Raw genomic sequence first — 17855 nt, 5'->3', positions numbered from 1 at the left:
ACTCCCCTCTCCTCTGACCCTTTTTTCTGTGAGTGAGAAGGATGAACTCTTGGCTTTGGTCCCCCAGCAGCAAGGGCTCTCCTACAGCAGGCTGCTGGCAGTACAGAGCTGCGGGAGCAGAGAGGTTTCAGAGGCACAATGCTGAGAACATCCCTTGGCTGGGTAACAGGGCCTTAAGGGAGGCTGCAGGACTTGGGCTGCAGCAGGGGTGTGTGTCAGCCAAGGAGACTTCTTTCTTTCTGGTTACACCACAGTCAGCACAAAGTCGTTCACCAGCCTGTTTCTCCAAACTCATCCAAACTCTCTATATAGACACATGTACAGAAAGATGTGTGTGTCTGTGTATACACCCACGTATACGTACACAGCTCCTTGCAGCAACTGTGGAGGAAGAGGGAGCAGAACAGCCGCTCTGCCGCCTGCATACACAAGTCCAGCCCTGGTGGTGGAGGTGGTTCTGCCACTGCAGCTGTGCCTGGGAGCATTAGAAGTCTGCTGCCATCTCCCTGCAGTCGTTCATTTCAATGTTGGTGTAGTTTTGGGGATGTCTGAAAAGCAATGGACAAAGTAAAAGGCAAAATGAGTTGCTCTGCTCTTTTGCAGGAGGCAGGGAATGACAATGCCATCCCTCCTTCTGTGTCCTGGTGCCAGGAACTCACCCAGTGATACTAAAGCTGCGTCTCAGCTTTGCACTTAAAATAAAGAGGCTGGATGACCAGCCTTCAGCAGGCACAGAGTTTACTAAGGTGTCTTTTAGCATTTTGGGGAAAAACAGGGCAGAACACCTACCATCACCTGGCACATGTAGATCAACTTTAAACCACACTGTTTTCCGAGAGATTCCTTAAGCCTGTCTTAAAGTATTTTTTACATTCCTTTATAAAATACACAGAGTTTTTTTCTATTCTCCAAGTGTGTTTCAAGAACTTTCCAAACTTCCAACACTTGCCCAGCAACATCCTAGCCAACGATAAAAGATCACAGAATATTCACCAAAATAAATTGCCTAAACTGGCTAAATAACACACCCACCAACACTGTTTTTGACCACTCAAGTGTTAAGCAGCCGTCTACCCGCTAATAACACCAGGGCCACCAAGTAATTGTTTAAAATGGTGCTGTGCTATACTATGGAAGCTGTTTCCAGGTTATGCTAAACCACCCGTAACTTCCCGGTCTGCTCAAAGGAGCAGCTCTTCCCCTCGCTGCCCCTCGTGCACAAGCCTTCAGCAATTTGCTCTCCCCCACAACATGTTGTAAGCGAGGCCGATGGGCTTTACACCGTGCTCAGTGACACACCTGGTGTCACCCATGGCTTTATCAATTATTATCTTAACCTTAATGACCATTTCCTACCTTTTGATGAAGTGCAACACCAGGCCAACCAGCAAGAGCACGAGCAGCAGAGCTCCCACGACCAACAGGGCGATCTCCCAGCTGCGCAGAAAGGCTGAGGGTGTGAAGGCAGAGATGGGGCACTGCAGTCAGGACCCTGCCCAGCCAGCTCCAGCCCCATCACGTCCCCCCAGCCCCCCTGCAAACACTCTGCAGTGCTCCTGCTCCTGCCTCAGTCAGCTTCGAGCAGCTGGCTTTAGGGCTTCTGCTCTGCGCCCAGCAGCACAGGGCTGCCCCGGCCTTGCCAGGGGATGTGGCAGCTGAACTTGCAGGGTCATGGACATGGCAGGGTGGCTACCCCATTGCCCCTTGCACCAGGGGAAGCCAGCCATCATTATGCTTCGTCTAACGACCCCTCAGCTTCACAAGACAGCTTTGTGTAAGCAGCAGCACCAGATGTCTGAGCCCAGCCTCAGCCCCGCTGGTGGTGCTGGATGGAGGTCCCCGTGCACAGCTTTGCTCCCAACTCACAACTGCTCTGTGATGACGCTGGTGTGCTTCTGGGGGCGATGCACTCAGGGCTGGTTTTCAGCACTCTTCCATCCACGGAGAAGGGGTGGGGGCTGGTCAGGAGGCCCTGGCGCCAGCTCTCAATGGACTGCTGCTGCACTGGCAGCCGAGCACGCACCCGGCCCGAGACCTTCACCACGGAGTTCACACACGTCAGGTTCAGCCCTGTGGAGAAGCAGCAGCACACCTTGAGCAGGGGGGAGCCCTTCTGCTGCAGAAGGGACTGCCCCCCGGCGATGAGACCTCCTGGCCACTCCGGCGGGGCAGGGACACAACTCTCCCTGCCTGGAGGCAGCAGCGTGGGCAAGGGGGGGGGCACTGCAAACCAGGCAGATGGAGCAGGGCACTGACCTTGCAGGTAGAGCTCAGAGACGCCACAGGAGCACTCCTCCTCCAGGGAGCTCAACAAGACCCTCCTAAAGCTTTCAAGTGTCCTTCTGTGGTGCATGGTCCAGGCAGAGCAGTCTAAGGGACGAGGAGAAGTGGAGAAGCAATTGCCTGGATGCAGCTCAGGCCTGGTGATTGCCTCCCAACTGCGCTCCGCACACCGAAACTGCAAGCAAGGCTGCCTGCTTGGGACAGTGATGTGCTTTCCATCGCATCAACACACCAGGGAAGGGAGCAGGGTGCCCATCCTGGGGGATACGGGAGGCGGGGGGTGCCCTGAGGGATAAGGGGGGCGGAGGGGCACACAGCCCTGCTTACTGGGTGTCAGGAAGCACAAGTCCAGACCCACGGCAAAGGCATCCTGCGGACAGCTGTTCTGCACACCAGGGGTAGGCTCTGAGATGGCAAACTGTAGCTCTGCGCTGGCATCACCGGAGGGGCAGCGACTCAGGGACACAGGCCTGTCCCCCAGAAGAGTAATGTGAGCTCAGCAGTGCCTCTTACACCTCTCTTCGAGGCTTCATCCACAAATCCCACCCCATGCCCCCATGCCTGACACTGCTGGAGATGACGAACAGTTTGCTGGAGCTGACATCAACCTTTGCAGGGCTGTCACAGAGACAGGTCCAGCTGACCCCGTCAGACCTGAGCTTGGCCACAGCAAACCCATTTGATGTGACTGGTTTCTGGTGAAGGTATTTCAGTGCGTGCTTAAGCTAGCCAGAAGCTGGAGATCTCTGCTTCCTGGGTAAATAGGACCCATACGGTTGTGGCTCTGTGCACACGTGCTCACGGGGGCAGGCTGCAAACTTAGAGCCTCCATCAATGAGGTAGGAGAGCGAGGCAGAGGACATGAGGATGACAGATTTAGCTAAAAGAGGTGACCTTGTGGACAGGAGAAACTCTGCTGGCACTCCCACCAAGAGAAAGGCTCAACCCCATTTGTTGTTAAGCAAATGCCGTGTTGGAGTGAAAGGGATGCCAGGTTTTGTTTTGTTCTGCTCACTGGGATTTAAAAATAAATAAATAAATCAAAGGAAAAGTTTGTCAAAGAAGTGTATACACTTGCTATTTGTAAAGGCTGCACTCCTTCATGCAATGCCATTTACATCCCTTGGGAGAAGCAAGTTAAGCAAGCAGTGGAGTAACAAAGTTCAATTCCCCACACCAAAGGAGAGGAAGCGTTTTCCATTGTGATGTGCTCCCCACCTCTCCGTTTTCCCTCACAAGGCTGGTGAATACACGCAGCCACACAGGACACAGGACAAGGCAGCAAGCTCAGTGATGTGCCAACCGAGGCTCTCGGCACCAAGAACCCGGAGATGTTTTCCAGAGAAGTGGCCTCACCTGTCATCCTTGCAGGGCACAGTGTACAATGGGCCGAGGACATCCAAGCGGCCTCCCACCATGCTTGGCCCACATGTATACACCAGGGCATCCACCAGGTTCTCTGACGTTGCCTTCATGCCACTAGAAATCACGCTGGTGCTGTACAGAGCTATAGCGCTAGAGCCTTCGGTAGCAGCAATGTTCTCAAACATCAATTTTGTCCCATCTGGAAATGCCAGGAGAATACACAGGGTGAACATCTAGATAGGTAAACCTATCTAGAGATAGGTTGGAGAGAGCTCCAAGGATAGAAACGTGAGACAAAATAGTGATGGTGAGTGGGGCAAAGCACAGCTGAGAGAAGGGCCTGCCAGCTGTGAAGGCCTATTTCTGAAAAGCCCAAGGTTCCTCTGAGACGTAGAGCTCTCTGCATGCAGGCCAGCCAGAGTTTAAGGTGAACAAAACACACACAGACAAAACCAAGCAAACAAAACCAACAACAACAAAAAACAAGACAGATGTGCCAAGGCAATGCTGTGGCAGGGCCAGTGGGAGATAGCAGCAGCAGAGGGTGCAGGCTCAACCAGCCCCAGTGGACCTGCATCCCCCAAGGCCCCCAGTCCCAGCACCCAGCCCTCCCACCTTCCCCGCTTGCCAGAGCCCCAGTGGAGGAACAAACACTGAAAAACATGTAACAGAATGGCTGAGGGAGAAAAAACAGAAGTAACAGACCATCAGAGGATGAGTGATTTCCCCCCAGCCCCGTCTCACCATTCCTGCCGCCCAGCAGCAGCAGGCCTGAGGCGCTGAGGTTGCCGCCCAGCGGGACGCTGCCATGAGCGGCACCCTCCTGGCTGGTGAAGATGACCAGGCTGAGGCCATCTAGGCTGGTCCCTGGCGGCCCCTGCAGCTCCACAAAGCCGCCAGCCCCACCACCTGCCAGCCCCAGCTCGCTGATGCGGACAGCAGGCAGCGATGGCACGTGGGGGCTGCCACAGGAGTTTTCCCCGAGTGGTGTCATTGCCGTCACCTATGGGGAGACACAAAGCCGCTGCCATGGCCGCTGATCCCACTGCTCACATCCCTACTGCTTGTACATATCCCCCACAGGGGTAAGGCCCGACAGGGATGCGGCGGTTCTGCCTCCCCCCAGCTGCTCCAGGGGTCCCATCCCTGCCAGCACCATGTGGGGTCCGCTCGCACTGCAAACATCCCTTTGAATGTGACCACAGAGCCCACTCAGCACCTCCCTGCTGCCAGCAGACCTCTTCTGCTTCTTTCATTGCCTTGTTTCTTGACCCGAGCATTCTGTGCCGGCCTGATCCCAGAGGACATCAGCAGGGAAAGAGGAGAAGTGTACATACTCTGCCAGCGTTCCCTCAGGGGAGCTATCTAAAGCTAAACACTTAAAAACAGGAAGAACAGTCGGGACAAATTAACACAAATCAATCACAGCAGTGGTTGAGGCAGGTCCTTCACACGCTGGCCCACGGGAAGCTGAGTTTCAGGGATGTGAAGTGCTGTGCTACCGTGTCACCAGAACTCCTCGCTTTCCCGAATCAAGGCCATAACGAAACACAACTAGTTCTTTCCCAGTGGCTATAGCTGGAGTACAGACATCTGCCGCCAACCCACCTGGAAGCTGCTCTGGAGTCTTGCACTCAGACCGTGGCAGCGGCTCAGGGACTCATCCTCAGTGCTGTGAGAATCATTTTCGTAAAGGATGCTCTGCCCCGGTACCAGCACTTCGAGCAACTTCTCTGCCTTCTCATCCGCTCGGGATGTGTACACCACAGCATCCACCAGCCCCTCAGCGGTCACAGCCATGTTCACCGTGTAGAGGGTGCTGTTGCTGTAGTAAAGAGCCACAGCGTCGGCCCCGTTCTGGATGGTGTTGGGGGGCAGCCTGACCATGGGTGCTGGGTGCACGGTGCTGCTCCCCACCAGGAAATAACCCAGCTCGTCCGTGTGGTGTCCGGAGAGGTCCAGCACCCGGTAGGCCCGGCTGTTTCTGCCATTGTAGAGGACCAACCAGTATCTCTGGAGGTCAAAGTGAGTCCGTCCAGTGTAGAAGAGCTCTATGTACTCTGCGTCCTCTCCTCCCCCTGGGTTGTCTGGGTTCACCTCATTGATGAGCAGCTCACCCACTTGCCTAGAGGGCTCTCGAGTCCTCTCTGGAACCTGTGATGGGACACCTTGGAAAGCAGAAATGTCATGAACGTGGGCCAGGTACAGCACCCTGGGCAAAGAATAGCTTTGCACAGTTCTGCTGGGGTGTAACCAAATTCAGCAGAAGACTGGGGGTGCCGGCCCAGCACCCCAACACACACATTCCTCCTCTTGCAACAATACACAGAGATCCCCATGGGCCTCTGCAGCACCCACAGGGAGCCGGGCTGTGCCATGCCTTCCGTGAGCCCCATGCCCTGCTGGCGATGGGAGCTGCCCCTCACACGCAGCCCCAGCTTGTAGAGGTGTCCCTGCACCCAGAGGAAACACGGGAGAGTAAAGAAACTCCCTCTATGGCTCCTCACAGCTTGTCTGCATACGAACACCAGTAAAATAAAGGGGCTGAATATCTTTTTGACCATAACCCAACTTTTTAATTTTTTTTTTTTTAAATCTGTGTGCTCCAGACCCCTTACAAATGTCCTGGCAATACTCTGCCTAATAGCTCTAATAACAGTTTGCTTTTATTCCAGATCATAGAATCCCAGAATGGCTGGGGTCAGAAGGGACCTTAAAGATCATCTAACTCCAACCCCCTGCCATGGCAGGGATGCCACCCACTAGATCAGTTTGGCCAAGGCCCCATCCAGCCTGGCCTCGAACACCTGCAGGGATGGGGCATCCACAGCTGCTCTGGGAAACCTCTTGCAGTGCCTCACTATCCTTACAGTGGAGAACTTCCTCTTAATGATTAGTCTAAATCTGTCCTCTTTTAGTTTAAGAGCATTCCCCCTTGTCCTATCATTATCTACCCAATTAAAGAGTCCTTCTCCATCCTTTATATAAGCCCCCTTTAAGTACTGGAAGGCTGCAGTGATGTCTCCCCAGAGCCTTCTCTTCTCCAGGCTGAACAGCCCCAGCTCTCTCAGCCTGTCCCCATAGGAGAGGTGCTCCAGCCCTCTGATCATCTTCGTAGCCCTCCTCTGCACTCACTCTGACAGCCCCACATCCTTCTTGTGCTGGGGGCCCCAGACCTGGATGCAGGACCCCAAGTGGGGCCTCACAAGTGCAGAGCAGAGGGGCACAATCCCCTCCCACCCCTGCTGCCCACCCCTCTGTTGATGCAGCCCAGAATGCAGTTCACCTTCTGGGTTGCATGCATGCACTGCTGGCTCATGGTGAGCTTTTTGTCCATCAGAATCCCTAAGTCTCTCTCCACAGGGCTGCTCTCAGTGAGCTCTTCTCCCAGTCTGTGCTCACAGCTGGGATTGCCCCCACCCAGGTGCAGCACCCTGCTCTTGGCCTTGTTGAACCTCATTAGGTTCACATGGGCCCACTTCTTCAGCCTGACCAGGTCCTTTTGGATGCCATCCCTTCCTTCTGGTGTACCAGCTGCACCACTCGGCTTGGTGTATTTGCAAACTCACTGAGGGTTCACTCAATACCCTCATCCATGCCATTTAATATGACAATGAGCAACACGTAGCAGCTGGATGAGACAGAAATGGAGGGGATCTTTGTCAGATAGGGAAATGCAGGGAGGCACACCTCCCTGCTCTGGGGAGCTAGATCCACACGCCCACCCTCAAACACGGCGTCCCTCAACATACATGAATGATGACCGGTACCTGGAGGTAAGTCTGGCACATTAATATCCTTGAAGCAGGAGCTTTCTGCTGTGATATTCCTTCTGTCAAAACTCACAACCCTGGGGCTCTCCAGGAAGGTGTTGAAGGCTAGCAGCAGGCTGCTCAGCTGGTCTTCTGACTTTGCAGTGAGCAGGGTGGTGAACAGAAGCCCCAGGTCCTGACAGGCCACCTCTGAATCTGCAGAGGCAAGAAGAGAACTGCTTCAGTGCCATCACCCCTCTGAAAATGCACTTTCTCCTGGAAAGGACACAGAGCTCAGCAGCTCGTCTCCCTCCTGGTCAGACTGATGCAGGGGAAGGGTTTGGGTGTGCTGTCAGTGCAACGCTGTGAGCCCTGCAGATCGTTTCCCATGCCAGGTCACGCAGCCCACCCAGGTACATCCTCATCCCTTCAGAAGCCTTGCAGCCCCAACAGCAGATGGAACAATCACTTTGGGGCTTCTAAACATCTTGAGCTGAACATATTATCTCTGACAATGCATGCTATAAAGTCATGGCTCTTCTCTTCATGTATCTGCATGTGCTCATCACACTTGCATACTAACCTAGCAGGGACATCAGAAGAACAACACAGACCAGTAAGTCTGCTTGCATTTCTGCCAAAACTTGGTTTAATTTATATGGATCACAAAGCCAGCTAGGCAACAAACTCAGTTGAGACATCAGCCCTGTTGCCACATCTGTCTGACAGCAAATGCTCAAGGACAAAATAACTGGTGGTCTGCAAATGAGCACTGATGTGCACTAGCTGGCAGAGCTGCAGATGGGAGCACACTGCAGAACGCCACCATGCTAAGTCTAACATGCAATGCTTTCATGATCAGCACCAAGTCTAGATTAGCTGGGATCCAAGCCAGGAGGATGCAATTTAGTAGGGAACCAAGGGCTGAAAATCAGAAGTTGATGGGCATTAGCCTCTGGCAGTCCCCGGGCTGCCCCACTCCTGACCACCTCACCTTTGAAGTAGGCAGGAGAAACTCCACAGCTGCAGGATCGGTCAAAGGCCTGGACAAAAGTCGTCAGGATTTCTTCTGACTTTGAGAGCCACTCCTGGCAATCTAGGAAACAAAAATCCTACCGTTACCTAGCCGCTCCAACCTCATTCACAGTTCCAGCTCATTCTGGGATGGTGCAACTCAGCTCCTGCTCATCACTCTGAGGGCCCAAATGGCTCCACTGCACCCAGAGCAGTTGTGTACGAGAATGAAGACTGGGGAAATTCAGCCCAAATTCAGCCCACGGCCACGAAGAACAATACTGCAGAGAAAAGTCAGATGTCCTGGTTGTATTTCCTTTGGTGTATCTGCACATACCCCAGCACAACCCTAGGGGGATGTCCTGACGGCTCCGGCTTTGAGCACATGCTCTTGTCCTTAGGTGGTCCACCCAGAGGAGCAGAGGCGTCTGATACCCACCTGCTACAAGAAGGCAGAAGGAGACCGTCTGGCTGAAGCGTTTGCTGGGGCAATCGTTGAACTTGCCAGGAGTAGGCTGGCTGAGGACATAGGACAAGGAGTCCCGGGTCACAGAGCAGCAGTTGCACCGGCTCATGGACACATTTCCCAGCTGGTGCCTGAAAGAAACAGACATGTACGTGAGATAAAACACAACCTGTCAGCCAGAGACATGAGTGCTTTTCACCCTCCACTCACATCTGCCTGCACCATAGGGCGAAACCAGGCACTTAAAGTCTTCTTCCTTCACAGGGTCTGGAGAGACATCCCACCCTCAACAGTACCTCCTTATCTGAAAAAGGAGCCCAAGAGCTTGATGAAAAAGGAGTCCAAGAGCAAAAGCACAGACAAGAGCTTGCCCAAATGATTTTTATTACTGCTTGCTCCTACCCATGCAATTTCATGTGAGTGGCACCTCACCGCCTCTGCTCTTCAACCTGCTTCACTGCCCTTCACCCACTCTGTCCTCTCTTTCACCAGTTAGCAGCATATGCCTCATATATAAAGGAAACAGTACTCGTGTCCCACAGAAGTCTGAGGTTACTAATGTTCCCTTTAACCTTCACTGGGGAAAAATCTATGCTCTTCAAAAAACAGAAAAAAAGAAAGTGGCTCAATTAAAATGAAGAGTAGCCCAGCCTCCAGCCTTGGTCTGGGTGAAGCAGAGCAGGGATTTCCACCTGGGCCAGATGAGAATCATCACTACCAGAGATACCAAAGTCCCTCCCTCATCCTCATTTTGACCTGAAATTCCATCCTAAAGCTAAGGAAAACCTTTTCTTTTTGAAAGTGGTATTGGAAAATCTATGATATTAACCAGTAGAGTTTTATAAATAATAAATTAATAAAAAGATAAAATAATAAATTAATAAAACAATAAAATAATAAACAGTAATGATTTGGTCATAGGATTTCTCCCCAGATACTTTATTCTGCAGTGCCAGGTCTGCCGAGGGGGACGCCTCCCCACTTTGACGGGGCAGGACTTGGTAGGAGGACAGGACTGGTCTGGAGGTGGCACTCATCTTCCAGCCCTGCCCTCTCCAGCGGCTGGGTGGGGATGCCTCTAACCTGCAGCCCCAGCTGGGACAGGACGAGACCCGAGATGCCACCAGCACTCCCTGCACAAGGGCTCTGCTTGCAGTGAGCCATTTTGTCACAGAGCAGTCACAACCCACCTGGGGACGTACGCGCCCGCCACCCCCGACCTCCCCAAGGCAGCCTCGATCTCCTCGCAGCTTGCGCTGCTCTGTGGAGGGCTGGGGACACGGGGCAAGGAGAACCCTAGGAGGAAGGACCACTGCACAGCGAACCCTCCTCCCCACCCATCTCACCGTATGCTCTCTAGGGCAGGTCTGCCCAGCGTCAGGGCCTCCAGCAGCTCAGGGCTCGCTCCCTCGCTGTTCGTGTACACGAAGGCATCCAGCAGGCCAGCCGCCGGCAGCACCTTCCCCAGGGCAAAGCTGCTGGTGTTGCCTCTGTAGAGGGCAACGGCATTGGGGCCATCCCTGAGGACAGGGTGAGTAGAGTTCTCCGGGAACGGCAAGTCCACTGCACACCACCAAGGAAAGGAACAATGACACCATGTAAGCCGTAAGGGAGTGACACCCCATAAAGCAGATGTGAGGGATGCGCCACGAGCCACACATGAGCAATTCCTCTGGAGCAGGAAAACAGCATCACTTCAGCTGCAGTAACTTAGAAAATATCTGGGGTGGGCTGATCAGTGCAGGCTGGGCACCCACAGCCTCCTCTTCCTGCTCGCTAACATTTCCCACATCCTTACAGCCTGAATTTCCCTGTTGGTGGCCAGATTCGTGGTCTGGAGGAGGAAATGTGAGCAGCTCCCATTCTGCTGCTCTGGCGCAGAACAGAAAAGCTGGTCCATGCATAAGAAGGGGAATGGGAAAACAAGTACAGATGTGACGTTGCTTACAGTAAAGTTGTTTTTTAATTCCGAAAGACATCTGCAAAATGAACTAAGCATTAAGGTAGCAATTGCTCTGGTAGTACAGAAAAATATTTTTAAAAAAATATAGTGTTTCACTAATTGTCCTTGTTTTGTTTTTACAAACACACACACTCACATACACAAACTTATTCACAGCAAGGGTCCAGGATACCAGCAGACAGCATTGAAGCTGAAATTTGGAGGACTTTCCCCATTTCCTTCCTTGTACGTACTGTTCCCTATTTCCCCAGCTATTTCCCTAGCACACAGCGGGAGTTGCTGAGCACAGTAAGCAGCAGCATTTCTGCTCTCCTTGTCAGCACTGCTGACATTTCCATGTCCAAGCTTCCCCTTGCACTGAGAGCTCAGGGCAGAGAGGCAAGGACAAGCGGTTGCTCCCCCAGGCCCCTGTCTGAAAAAAAAAAAAAAAAGGCCAAAGTGCATCTCCAGCCTCCTTCCTGACCTGAGGAAGCCCCAAGGAACAGTCAAACGCCATCCCCAGAAATGTCCTGCTCAGCCTGCAGCTGGCTGTGCCCTTGCATCCCTTGGAGCCCCCCAAGCCTACCAGCTGCTGGCAGCCCCCAGGGAGAAGCAAAGCAGCTTTTCTGGTGGGCAGAGTAGAGCCCACACAGAGAACGGGCTCTTCTGCTCGGGATTATTTGGGGCTTAGCCCATTGGTGTGACATGCAATGGAGAGCTGCCAATAAACAATAAACCTCAGTGGAGAGCACTTCAGCTTCCCCCATCCTGTGAGCTTTGCTCGACTTTGTTGAGCATCCCGTCTGCTGACTGCAAAACAGCAGTTCTGGGTACTTCATGAATTACAGATGGGAACCGGGTTTGTGAGCGATGAACACACAGCCTGACTCAGGAATCATGAGTCAGGGAATTGCACAAGACAGCTGCAGAGTCAGGGCCTCCAGCTGGCAACATCTTCCTCTGAAGTGCCCAAAATAATGAGACGTTTCCTCCTCCTCTGGTGGCCTGGAAGCTCTAGGAGGAAGCAGCAAGGGCAGCACAACCCAGACGGGTCAGGATGCACTGAGAGAACGGCCCTCCTGCTTTTCTGGGGGGAGCCTGCATCTGCCGGGAGCAGCCTCAAGCCACGGGTGAGGAAGGGGACGTGGCACAGCCAGGCTGGCCAGCAGCAGGATGGTGTCCCCTGGCACAGGGACCTGGCACCTTCTGTCTGTGCTGGTGTAGCACAGCACGTTCCCAGGCAGTGCCTAAGGACACCAGGATGGGTCAGAGCAGAAGCTCACTTCCCACCCCTGACCATACCTAGGTATCTGGGGAAGATGATGATGAACACACATGATACTTCCCCTGAATGTTGTCTGTCTGACTGTACCTCAGAAACCTTCTCAGATGGATGCAGCTGTGTGTGTTCAGCAAATCTACAGGACTGGCTCTCTCCTGAACCTGCCTGGTTTCCCACTAAGCACTTGGGAACTTCCATCTTTCACAAGGTTCCTCGCCTGAGCAGCTCTGCCTGTTGTGAAGCACATTGCCTCCACGCACTTGTCCCAAAACCACCACCTTCTAGCTTCTTCCGATGCCCTTTAGTTCTTGTACCAGATGGGAGAGCAATCAATCAACCCCTGCCCATCTTTTTCAGGCTGCTCCCACTTCTAAAACCTCTGCCATGGCACTCCTAAGCTTTACTGGGCTGAAGAGCACTAGCATACCTAGCTGCTTCTTCTGTGGAAACATTTCCAGAGCACTGACCATCCTTGACCTTCTCTGAATTTCTGCAGTCCTAACATATCCTTATGAGATTAAGAAATTGTACCACACAAGACAAAATGCAAGCAAATAATGAATTTATGCAGTGTCATAAGACCTCAATTTTTCTCCTCTTAATTCTCCTCTTAATAATTTCTAATATTTTATTTGCCTTATGCAATTCTTTTTCAATTTGCACTATTAGCTCTTTTATCTGCCACTAAGCACTGAGCTCATGTTTTCACCCATCTATCAGAATGCCAACCCACAATAAAAAGAGGCAGTATCCTCCAGCCCCAAACCTGGCTGATGGCTCCCTCAGTGCCAAGATAGCCATGAAAGCGCAGTGCTTACCTGGGGCTTTGCTTTGTGCTGGACCAAACAGAAGCAGCCCATCCGCTGAGGTTTTGCCATAAACGTCCATGGTGAAATAAATGTCTTTGGTCCGACCATCAATCAGCACCAGAACGATGTCCCTCAGCATGGTGGCATGGGGACCCTGAAGCTCTATGAACTCAAAATCTTCGGCAGAAGAGGCAATGTGGACCTCGCTGATCAGGACAGCAGACGCATTCAGCTGAGAAGTCAGGATGCAGTGGTTGTCTGTGCCTGGGGTAGGCATGGCCACTTGGAAGATCCACTGAGAATCTGCCCCGCGGCACCTCTCTATTGACTCATCCATGGTCCTGAAGGTGGAGTCCTCCAGAAAAGCATCTCTGCCAGGAGTCAGTACACTGACCAGAGTGTCCGCTCTGTCCATCTTCCTAGTCTTATGGACCAAGGCATCTACCAGTCCACTACTTGTGACATCCATGCCTTCCTTGTAGTTCCCTTTCCCATAGTACAGAGCGATCGCATCGGGGCCGTTCTGGATAGTGTTCTTAGGAATCACTATTGCCGGGTTCACAGAAGGGGACCCAATGAGAAAGAACCCTTGGCCATTAGTAACCTTGCCCTGAAGGTTCAAAACTCTGTAAGCTCGGTTTCCATTGCCATTGTAGAAAACCAGATAGTAGCCATCCAAACGGGCCGTTCGGCCACTGGTGTGATAGAGCTCCACAAACTCAGAAGTGTCCATGCCTGGAGTGTCAGCATTGACTTCATTAATCAAGAGGGTATGCTCTGTGTTCTGGTCCCTGGGGTTTTTTATGAGATTCTGGGCAGCAACCCTGGGAAACCAGATGTACACAAGCACCATCAATCCAACCAGACAGACATCTCCCATGACGATAGCTGGGACTTCTGATTCAGTTCCGATCTAGAGGAGCAAAGGCCTGTCCTGACAGCACAGAAAGAATCTGCTGCTGCTGGGCAGCTGTATGACAGCAAGACAAGGCCTCCAACCTGGCTGCTGGCTGGAGGAGGCGCTGGAAGAGGCACTTCTCTACGGAGCTCTGGTTTGCAAAGCACAGCAGCAGTCTTGCAAAAATCAGACTGGAAAAGGCATGGTTTGAACAAGGTTTTCCCAGCTCAGCTCCTTTAAGGGGAGAGAAAAAAAAAAAAAAGAAAAAAAAAAAACACACACAAAAAAAAACAACAAAACGACTAGTTAGGAAACACAGAAACACGACAGTGCAATTTAATGGCCTTAAAGCCCCAGTATGTGTGGACATCTCTAATTTTTCCTCCCCGTGTTTCTTTAGAGGTTTATCAAGATTCCTACCAGTGGTTGCAGTGGAACACAGCCAGCCATTTTCAGTGTTCAAAGCTCTGAGATTTGCATGAACACTTAATGTTGTGTGGTATCTCTATTAACAGTTGTTTCCCTAATTTATTCCATGGGAATTAACAGAAAGCAGCACTACAGATGACAGTAACCATCTTCTCCATGCAGGGGAGGACAGATGACCGTGGCAGAATCTCATCATGTCCACTGCAGAGCAGCTCCACTGACCACCAAACCAATTCGGCCCTGCTGCAGCTCCGGCAGATGCAGCCAAAGGGCTGAGGGAACCATGCACAGATCAGCAACGCACCCCACAGGACCTGCAGCACCATTTCCCTGTATGCGTTTCTCAGTGAGAAAGCGCACGACTCAATCATTCCTGAAGCCAGGTCTAAAAAATAAGCAGTGTGAAACTGACAAATAAAGATGCTTGTGAAAAAAAGGAAAGTAAAATTTGTCCTCTCGCTTACAGAGGTTTCCATGAACACCCTCGTGCCACCACCTGAGGGGTTCAGGTAAACTCTGTGCAGCCCCTGGCCAGCCAAGACTGGACACGCCGAGGTTTCTTCCGCAGGCTGTGGGGCCGTATCCCCTTGGGGCTGACGGGTGAGGCGTGCACAGAACCCTCCCGTTCCTTCACGTCGTGGCTGAGTCAAGGGGGTGACTGCTGTGTGGGTGGACTCCTGCAGTGCTTTTAGCTAAGTGCCAGCTGCAGTGGTAGCACAGCAGCACGGCTCTGGTGCTGCTGGCAGCAGCCAGCAGGCCAGCCTGGCCCGGCTCGTCGCTACCAGCAGGGCTGGCTGTGCTAACTGAAAGCTGGCACCTGGGCCACACGCAGGACAAATGGGAGAAATGGTAAAAATGAAGCTGATGTGAGCCAGAAAATAAAGGACCCTGATGGAGAGGTGATGCTAAGCTGCTCTGCCCCAGCATGCCTCCCCACCCCTTTGCCTCCCCTGCTCTCAGACCGAGCAGCAACACGTGTGCCCCGTGCCTCCGTGCCATGGGACCGGCCCCAGGGCTGCCCTCTCTCCTGGTAGGTGCTTGGCACCAAACCTCGCTCTTTTCCCATCCAGGCACGGATCTTCTACAGACTCGCTGCTGACGTCCCCCTCCGGCAGCCTCTCGGTCCCGCCCAGCGCTGGGTCCGAAGCGAAAGAAACTTCGCCGACTCCCGCAGCAGCCCAGCCTCGCCGGTGCCCTATTTGCATGTTTCTGTCCCCATTTCAGTTACAGGACAGAGAAAGAAAGGGGAGCTCCCCTCCGGGGGTGAGACGCGAGGAAAGCCACGGGAAGGGAGAGAAAACAGCAGGAACGGAGGGAGCCGGGGCTGGGCGAGCAGCGGGGCAGGAGCGGCCACCTCCCGGCACGGCTCCGGCTCAGCCCCGGCCCGCAGCCGCCCCGGGGACGGGGACCTGGATGGGGATGGGGACGGGGACCGGGGGACGGGGATGGGGACCGGGACCGGGCACTCACCGCCGCTCGCTGCCCCGGGACCCGCCGCCGCCGCCGCGCCCGTCGGGACCGCACCGGGGCGGGGCGGGGCGGGAGCGGTGCCGGGAGGGGGGGGCTCGGACCCCGGCACGGCCCCGGCCCCCGCCGGGCACTGCCGAGCCGAGCCGTGCTCTGCCCACCCCTAGCGTCAGCCACGCGTGCCCCAGGGCGCTGGCAGCCCCCCACAAGGCTCCGTCTCCCAAATAAGCTCACACGACCCAGAAGGTCCTTCTGTGGCTCTTGCCGGCCCTTCTGGATGGGTGGGTGGGTGGGTGGGTAGGTGGGTGTGCAGGCGTTGTGGACCTGCCTCCCCACCCGGATGAGCTCCCCAGCCAGCACTGCCGGAGCACTGGTGTCCCTCCTCACACCACTCCCAGCACAGGAACTGGCACCCGGAGGGCTCGGTGGCAGTGCTGGGTGGCCCTGCCCAGCCTGCTCTGGTGGCACAGGCTGAGCTTTCCCAGGGGGACCGGTCCTTGTGGCCCCCACAACTTATTGCACCCCAGTGTTGTGTCTCCACTGATGCTGCTCCCTGGCTGGGGGACATTACGCTGCCTCCTCACCTCCATGTGGTGCTGGGACCCAACTCCCTGACGTGGGCCAGGCCCGACCTAACTCCTCCTCCCCACCAACCTTGAGGACCTGCTTCCCCACACCTCCTTGTGGGGCTGCCCAGGCCCCTTCCATGGTTCTCCTCACTGGGAGAGACCTGAGGGCACTGCCCTGGGCAGGCTGTGGGGAGCGGGCTGTCCTGCTCCTGCTGCAGGGCCAAACGTGGGCTTCTGTGACTCATAAGCCTGGTGTCTTCCTCCCTCCTGTAACTGGAAACCAGAGCTCCAGCAAGAGGGAAGCTCTGCCAGAAGGGCTGCCTCCGCCTGTGTCCTCAGCAGAGCTGCAGCTGTGGGAAGAGGCTGAGCCAGGCAGGGAAGGGTGCTGCCCTCAGGGCTCCTTGGGGCGCAGGGCAGCCCCAGCACTGTGCCCACACCAGCAGACGAGCCACAGAGCGAGCGTCCTCCAATTCTGCCGCACTGGCAGCGTCCCCAAAGTGGTGCTGGAGCGGTTCCCATCTGAGTGCTGAATAAACTTTAGAGCACATGGTGCTAATTACTGGGGCTTGGGGCTGAGCACTGTGCTCGATCTGAGACAGAGCCTCGCCGGCATGATGTGCACTTGGTGAGGTCTGCGGCATGGTGCTGTGCCCCAAGGCCCAGCCTCTTCCCATCACTGCTGGTGCAGGCTGTGTGGCTGCCCCCTGCCCGGGTGGGGACCAGGCTGCAGCAGCAGGGTCCCACATCGCGTGGCTGTGCACGGAGCTCCTGCTCTGTGGGCCCTGCTCAGATCTGAGAGTGGTTGGCACGTCTTGCACATCTGACCAGTGGCTGGGGCATGTCACACACAGATGGGGAGCCAAGCTGAGCTCTCTGCTGGGAGAGCTGTCCCTGACCTGCCCAACATCTCCACTTTTGTACTGTAAGCCTGTGTTCTCCCCAGCACGTTTTGTTCACTTTAACTATCACAGTTTGGAGACATTGTGTTTATGCAATCACTGAACCACAAAGGATGGTGGAGAGTTGTTTGGGAGGGGAAACACCCTCACCCGAGGGGCCCTGACTCATCTCTTTCTGGACAGAGATGTCACAATCCTGAGATGTCGGGATCCTGGCCTCGCGTGCAGCGGGTCCCAGCCCACACCAAGTGCCCCCTGCCTCTGCGTAGGGTTCGCTTTGTCCAGTCTGAGCACTCAGAAAGTGCCTTCCTCCCAGCCAGCCCCCACCCCCCACAGCCCCCAGCTGCGGGGAAGCAGAACTAGGGTGATCTGGGGACTGAACTGGTCTTCTGCTGGCTGCTCGGGGGAGCTGGGAGCCACGGGGCCCCAGGCGAGGGGCAGGGCCTGGGCCGCGCCTCTTGCTTGTGTCCCAGCAAATCTCTTTGTGTCCACTCTGCCAGGATGAGGGCCAGCAGTTCTGGCTGGCCCTGGGCCATAGCACGAGGAGGAAAGCTCGGGCTCTCACTGCTTTCAGGGGTGTCCGTATCTGCTGGCTGGGCACGGCCACGTCTCTGCTCTCCAGCGTACGGAGCACAGCGTCCAGCACAGCACAGCTTTGCTGAGGCAGAGCTCCACGGGCT

At 54.5% G+C, this 17855-nt stretch overlaps 1 protein-coding gene across 1 annotated transcript; it reads right to left on the bottom strand.

Moving 5' to 3' along the window:
* Positions 1–264: 264 nt before the first annotated feature.
* On the bottom strand, positions 265–15906 carry LOC311445093 (uncharacterized protein). Its single transcript, XM_084536802.1, has 14 exons — positions 15711–15906; positions 12923–14045; positions 10227–10443; positions 8854–9011; positions 8395–8496; positions 7419–7616; positions 5257–5816; positions 4393–4651; positions 3640–3847; positions 2611–2753; positions 2257–2370; positions 1867–2070; positions 1357–1450; positions 265–548 (listed from the first exon to the last, which is right to left on the bottom strand). The coding sequence occupies exons 2-14, from the start codon at positions 13791–13793 to the stop codon at positions 485–487; spliced, it is 3192 nt and encodes a 1063-aa protein (XP_084392928.1). The 5' UTR covers positions 13794–14045; positions 15711–15906; the 3' UTR covers positions 265–484.
* Between the last annotated feature and the right edge of the window lie 1949 nt (positions 15907–17855).

This window comes from Aythya ferina, assembly GCF_964211825.1.
Source record: "Aythya ferina genome assembly, chromosome: 15".
Classification (NCBI taxonomy): Eukaryota; Metazoa; Chordata; class Aves; order Anseriformes; family Anatidae; genus Aythya; species Aythya ferina.
Note: the sequence above shows the minus strand (reverse complement) of the source record. Positions and strands in the feature narration are given on the sequence as shown.

Bases quoted from the DNA above. Each gene is read 5' to 3' on its own strand.
- LOC311445093 (XM_084536802.1), bottom strand. From the start codon at position 13,793: ATGGGAGATGTCTGTCTGGTTGGATTGATGGTGCTTGTGTACATCTGG. The intron at 8,497-8,853 runs GTGGGTATCAGA...TTTGTTTCCTAG, and splicing joins CTTCTGCCTTCTTGTAGCAG to ATTGCCAGGAGTGGCTCTCA. The intron at 5,817-7,418 runs GTACCGGTCATC...CTGCTTTCCAAG, and splicing joins TGTGCCAGACTTACCTCCAG to GTGTCCCATCACAGGTTCCA.